This window comes from Sinocyclocheilus rhinocerous, unplaced genomic scaffold, assembly GCF_001515625.1.
Source record: "Sinocyclocheilus rhinocerous isolate Xijiao unplaced genomic scaffold, SAMN03320098_v1.1 scaffold1842, whole genome shotgun sequence".
NCBI classification, from domain to species: Eukaryota; Metazoa; Chordata; class Actinopteri; order Cypriniformes; family Cyprinidae; genus Sinocyclocheilus; species Sinocyclocheilus rhinocerous.
The window spans coordinates 920,729-927,440 of record NW_015667292.1 but is presented as its reverse complement, the minus strand read 5'-3'; the positions used below and the strand labels follow the sequence as shown (position 1 = coordinate 927,440).

Below are 6,712 nucleotides of genomic sequence, written 5' to 3'. Positions count from 1 at the left end.
AGGGCGAGTAATTAATGACAGAATTTTCATTTTTGGGTGAACTACCCCTTTAAGGTAAAAAAGGGTCCCCAAAACAAAAAAAAAAAAAAAAAACTTGAGTTGCTGCTTTTAGACGCTGTCAGGGAGGACGGCCACCCTTCCTACATCATGAGCACTCGCGGGACCGGCAGGGCCAATGGAAGCCTACCGCAGACCAAGATCTGCCAGTTCAAATTGGTGCTGCTGGGAGACATGGCTGTCGGCAAGTCCAGCCTGGTGCTGCGTTTTGTTAAGGGCCAGTTTGATGAGTTTCAGGAGACCACCATTGGAGGTGAGGCATAGGTGATGAATTTGAATTGAGTTAATAAAGATGGGTAATGGGTATTGATATTTAGGTAGATTTTGGTTGGTTTATTGCATTTACATTCCTACGTACAGTACCGTTCTAAAGATTGAGGTCAGTAAGATTTAGTTTTTTTAATTAATACTTTTATTCAGCATAGACGCATAAATGCTGTTCTTTTGTACTTTCTATTCATCAAAGAATCCTTAAAAATTTATATCCAGCATTGATAATAATAAATGTTTCTTGAGTTCTGAAAGATCATGTGACACTAAAGACTGGAGTAATGGCTGCTAAAAATTCAGCTTTGCTCTCAGTGAAATAAATTACATTGTAAAATAACACATTGTCATAATATTTAACAGTACTACTGTTTTTGCTTTTATTTTTTTTTGTGCAAATAAATGCAGCCTTGGTATGTAAAAGAGATTTCTTTCAAAAACATTACAAATATTACTGACCCCAAAGTTTTGAATGGTATTGTACATAATTTTGTAGATTCTTTTACCATGCACAACCAATTGTGCCACAGGAACACAATTGCCCATTACCCCTGCTTTGCAAATAAACACTTCAAGAGCAGGACGAATACCAGGAAGAACTTTGTAAATTCAGAGTCTCATCGGGTGTGAGCAATACAGTTAGCAGTGCTGAGAACACACTTGTGGATTCTTTATAGCCATCTATAACCTTGTGTTAACTGATCTTATACTTAGTCATAGCAGTAGATGTCATCACATGTGAGTATGATGACAAAATCAGGTTCATTATCTCTGATTATAATGTTCACACTAGTATTTGCAAACATTGTTATAGGCTTTGGCTCCCATAAATTAGAATCAGACAGATACCGTACAAATGGACTTACTGCAACACTAATATCAGACTGGAGTTCTTGCTAAAGCAATAAAGCACTTGAGATCATGAATTGCAGTGATTTTACCATGGTTAAGGGGTATTTTTAGGCATGAACCGAAGGTAAAGTCACATTAAAACACAGCCTTGAGTGGCTTATTGCTTTAATAAAACTGCAGCAACAGCAGTATGATAAAAGACACAGATGTTCAATGAATAAGTAATTCCAATAAATTACAATTATTTTAAAAAGTACATTAATAATAGTAATCAGAATAAATAATTCTACTGCCAAGTAAATTGTTCATTAGCTTAAATATGTTGTTTACACTTGCTTTAGCCTTGCTGCATTTATATATCAATATCAAGACACATCATATTATTCATCTTTGAAACTTTTTGTCTGTTGTCCACCATCAGCTGCGTTCTTGGCACAGTCTGTTTGTCTGGATGACACTACAGTGAAGTTTGAGATTTGGGACACGGCTGGACAGGAGCGCTACCACAGCTTGGCCCCCATGTACTACCGTGGAGCCCAGGCGGCTATTGTAGTTTTTGACATCACCAAGCCTGTAAGTTTACAATGGTACACTCTTCATACAAAGGATACAAAGTTTTATTTGGTAAAATAGTAGATTTGTTGCTTAGTCTTTAGCCATGTGTTTGTAGGAAACATTTGAGCGAGCGAAGGCTTGGGTGAAAGAGCTGCAGCGGCAGGCCAGTCCCAACATCGTCATTGCTCTCGCAGGAAACAAGGCTGACCTAGCGGACAAGAGACTCGTGGAGTATGAGGTCATATCCTTTTTTATCATATTTCAAGACATGGGAGGTGTTAGGTTCTTTCCTGACATTAAAGGGGCAAAAAGAATCACATTGTTGTTTGATTTATAAATACCTCTGGGATTGTTGCGTGTGTAGTGTGCTGCTGTTTTTATTTCAACGCACACAGAACAGAATAAAAAGTTTCAGTGTCAATGGAGTACCATTCAAAAGTTTGTGGTCGGTAAGAATTTTAATTGTTTTGAAAAAAGCCTCTCATGCACATGAAGAAAGCATTTATTTGATCAAAAATACAGTAAAACAGTAATATTGTAAAATATTATACTATTTAAAATAACTGTTTTCTGTTTTAATATATTTTATAATGTAATTATTCTAGTGATAGCAAAGCTGAATTTTCAACAGCCATTACTTCAGTCTTCAGTGTCACGTTCCTTCAGAAATCATTCTAATATGCCGATTTAATGCGCAGGAAATTGCTTATATAAGTGCTTATTATTATCAATGTTTTGTGAGAACCGTGATACATTTATTCAGGATTTTTTGATGAATAGAATGTTCTAAAAGAACAGCATTTATGTGAAATCGAAATCCTTTGTAACATTACAAATGTCTGTACTGTCACTTTTGAACAATTTAAAGCATTTTTGCTGAATAAAAGCATATCTGTGTGTGTGTGTGTGTGTGTATATATATATATATATATATATATATATATATATAGTTGTGTAAATGGTGGTACATTTTATATTATAATTATTATAATATATTTCAGCCCAAACTGTTGACTATTCTCTAATGTCTTGTGTGCAGTAACCAAGACATTCATTTTACATGTATGTACAGGAAGCCCAGACATATGCAGAAGACACAGGCTTGCTTTTCATGGAAACCTCTGCCAAGACTGCAATGAATGTAAACGAGTTGTTCCTGGCCATTGGTGAGTGTTAAAGCCGTCTTTTAACTAGTGTACTCTGTACAGGTTATTGGTACTACAGTGAAGCTATATTATCTACAACTGTCATCATTGTGATGGCCTTGATTTTTTAAAAATAAGTAATTTATATTTAAAAAAAAATGTGTTTTAATAAGAATAGTTACTATTGTATTTTAAGAAAAACTATGATTACTTGGGTAAGTGCTTGTAAGGGGCTACAAACTATTGTTAGTATTTTGTTTACGAGTAGAATTAAAAATTCACATGGCATACTGTCCCAGTACCAGATTTTCCAGATTGTTAGTCATTTCTTAATTATGTTGCATTATTCTTTATCTGTAAAGTTGTGATGAAACAATGTAGCGAGATCTGATCTTTTCAATTGTGACGTACATCCGAGTGAAACAGACTATCAAAAAAAGTGTTTCTTTCAATCGGTTGTTGATTAGATGGAGGCAGATCTGAACACAACCTTCAGTTGATTGTAAGAAAAGGTCAGGGTTTAAACGAATGATTGAAGATGTCTGGCATATGTCACCAAAGAGAATTCTGTTTTACTGGCTTATCAAGTTTTTGACATTTTGATTAAAAATTAAAAGTAAAAAAAAGAAAAAGAAAAAAATGCATGGATTAACTATTCACAATAAAATTAATAACATTATTTAGAAAATAGAGTGAATTTCATTTCATGCCAAATTTAAACAAAAGATTAACATTATGAACAGTGTTCAGGCTCTTGGTTTTTCATTCAACTCTTTTATTTTTATTTATCAATAGCAAAAAAGATGCCAAAAACAGACACCCAAAACCCCACGCATGCTGCCCGACACAGGGGGGTAAACCTGCAGGACCCAGATGCACAGTCCACTCGAAGCTGCTGTGGGAACTAAAGGCCTGTCAACACTCCATCACAGACCACCGACACCTTCTTCTTTTTTCTAAAAATCCCACCCTTCGCCCTTTCACCTCCTAAGATGGATATGGAAAGAAATAGAAAGAGAGAGGAATAAAAGAAAGAGATTGAGGGAAAATCCCTCAGTGATGCCATAAAGAGATTTTTCAAGGAAGACTTCTGATGGGCAGGGCCGAAAGCGAACGGAAGATGGACTCTGTCATATCTGGCAGTAAATATGGATTCTGTATTATTTTTAAGTCAACAATAATTTCAGCCTGTGTTCATTTTCATTATGCAAGCAGCAGGGTGTCACCCAAAGAGATAAGAGATACAGGAACACAGAAGAATTATTTCATCGACAAATCCTGTTCTCAGTCCTGGAATGAACCGAGATGGTCCATAATGCCCTCTTAAAACAGCTAGAAGTCTTCAAGCATCCGTAAGAGTATCCATATGCTCTGGGCTCTCCCATTCTGATCCCAACTCTTAACACTGGAAGGACGTCAGCACCTTAACCTAAACTAACCCTTGCAATTGTTCAACCATGAGCCAGCCACATCTACTAAATTTTTAAACTACAAAAGGAACACTGAAGCAGAAGTTTTTCTTTCACCCTGAGCTTGTCTTTTCAGCCTCCAGCTTTATTTATTACCTTTATTTGAACTGGTCTCCCTTACGTAACTCGTCATTCATCTTATACCCAAAAAGTATTGATGAACATCAATGTTGTCTTCCCGATCCCATTTCCTTCTCCTGACCAGATTGACCTTGAAGTTCAGTGTTGAAGTTAACGAAACAACAGCAAGCTCTATGATGTCTTCTCTACGTTCTGGTCGCTTTGTGTAAACTACTGTTTGAGAAACAATCAACAAATCATTTACAGCATATTGGCAGCAACCAGATGACTGATCGTAAACCATTTCGCTTTACAAGTATTCGCAGAATAACGCACATTGATTCGTCTAGAAAAGGAAGTCATGCAATACCAGGCCAATGTCTCAGTATGTGTTATTAAAAAGCAACAAAAATATTCAAGCGCCCACAAATCAACAACGTGAATGATTTAGCAACCAATGTTGTGCGATACGTAGCGACGGCAAATAGCAGCAAGGGAATTTTTGGCCCGCAAAGCCCCTGAAAAAGTGGAAAAAAACAGAAGTGCCTACTCCGTTTTTTCCGTGTTCTTTGTTTTGGGCTTGTTTGAGGTCGTCAGACTGCTGAAAAGTAGCGTTTTCGAGAAGTTGGCCCAAAGTGTACAGGCAATAACCTGTAAGAATAATTAGTTGAGCGTGTTAGTAACAGTCATTTCTGAAGTTTTGTTTTATGGATGCTGTTTGTTGATGTGTATAAAAATTAGTTTTATTTAAAATTGATTTTAGTCAGTAATTTAATGGGTTACCAATACATTTTTATGATCATTTAGGGAATGAATTAGGTATCATGATATGGTGTCACACAGCTAGAAGTCATTTGTCATGTGTCTTCAGGTCCACCTTTTTTGTGGAATAGATCTGATCTCCTGTTAACACCTCTGTGAACTGAAATGTTAAATAAAGCTGTGCTGTTCTGCTATGAATGAAATGTGGCTTTTTGACTAGCCTTGAGCTAAACCTCTGCTAACTGTCATTAATGAGGAAATAGCATTCAACAGTTGTCCAGCTGCACCCATGTGACATGTTATTGTAATATTTACCCTTAAAGCATCTAAACTAAATGCCACTAGCAGCACCAAATGATATCGCAAACATAATGACCAAACAGGTTTCTCAAATGCTCCTGGTGCTAAATGTTAATAGATAGCTCTCTAGGTGTGTTGTGCTGCATTCCACATACAGAACTTTGGAATTCCCCCTCCTCCTGTTTGAATATAACCGGAATGGCACTCGAGGTCAAACATCCAACTTGAAAAGTCATTAAGAAGTGTCATTTGACGTCATTTTAAAGATGGCTGAGACTACAGCATCATTCCATTGGTTATTTTGAACTGGAAATGGGAGAACTCGAGATTTGTGTGGAGCAGGGCATGACTGGAATGGTTTGAGATCGGAATAGGGAAATTTAATCTCTAATATAGAGTGCTGCAGGAAAACCCAGAAACAAGTGAGCATTTTTGCACTTCCTAATCCATTGTTCAGAAGTTAATGGATTTTAGTTAAATGTCTTAAATAAAGTTTGTGGTTAACACAAGCGCAAGATATTTTCACATTTTATTCTATGACATAAAATACATCAGTAATATCCTACACATGATTTCTTAATGTCTTGAAACAAGAAAACCTGTATACTCACTAGTCCACTTCTACAGCCTTGTGTTTACTCTCACACTCTTTCAAACACAAATATATGTAGATAAAGATTGAATTTTTAGTCTGTTTATTGCCTAACATTAGCTTTTTACTTCTAGGCATTTATGCTTCAAAATTCATATAAATGTGTTGTTTTCACAAACGAATAACATATTTCACAAATGAAGATTATCTTTATGAATGTCTAAATATCATAAACTTTTGTTGGTCACAGAGCTCATTTTCTGCAATTATTCAAACCACAATGGCAGCCTAGAATATCATGCATTTTCACAACAAAAACTTTTTTTTTTCTTTAGTTAAATAGTTTACTTGTTTCTACACTGGTGATTATTTTCAACTAAAAATGTAAAATCTAAAAATGCACATAGGCCTATATGACAGCCCTACTGTAAGCCGCTTTGGATAAAAGCATCTGCTAAATGACTAAATGTGACCCTGGACCACAAAACATCTTAAGTGTCAATTTTTCAAAATGGAGATTTATACATCATCTGGAAGCTGAATAAATAAGCTTTCCATTGATGTATGGTTTGTTAGGATAAGACAATATTTGGTTGAGATACAACTATTTGAATATCTGGAATCTGAGGGTGCAAAAAAATCTAAATATTGAG

General features: G+C 35.8%; 1 protein-coding gene across 2 annotated transcripts in view; it reads left to right on the top strand.

Annotated features, from left to right (window-relative positions):
* The window catches only part of rab5b (RAB5B, member RAS oncogene family), a 9,641-nt gene extending 4,433 nt beyond the window's left edge, over positions 1-5,208 (top strand). Inside the window, exons 2-6 of one of the 2 annotated variants that reach the window (XM_016545369.1) lie at positions 95-310; positions 1,598-1,749; positions 1,847-1,969; positions 2,804-2,897; positions 3,672-5,208. In XM_016545369.1, coding sequence (XP_016400855.1) covers positions 148-310; positions 1,598-1,749; positions 1,847-1,969; positions 2,804-2,897; positions 3,672-3,784 — 645 coding nt within the window. In that variant the 5' untranslated portion in view covers positions 95-147 and the 3' untranslated portion in view covers positions 3,785-5,208. Of the gene's footprint in view, positions 1-61; positions 311-1,597; positions 1,750-1,846; positions 1,970-2,803; positions 2,898-3,671 lie in introns of those variants that run through there. The other variant, XM_016545368.1, reaches the window with a different exon arrangement.
* Positions 5,209-6,712: the final 1,504 nt, after the last annotated feature.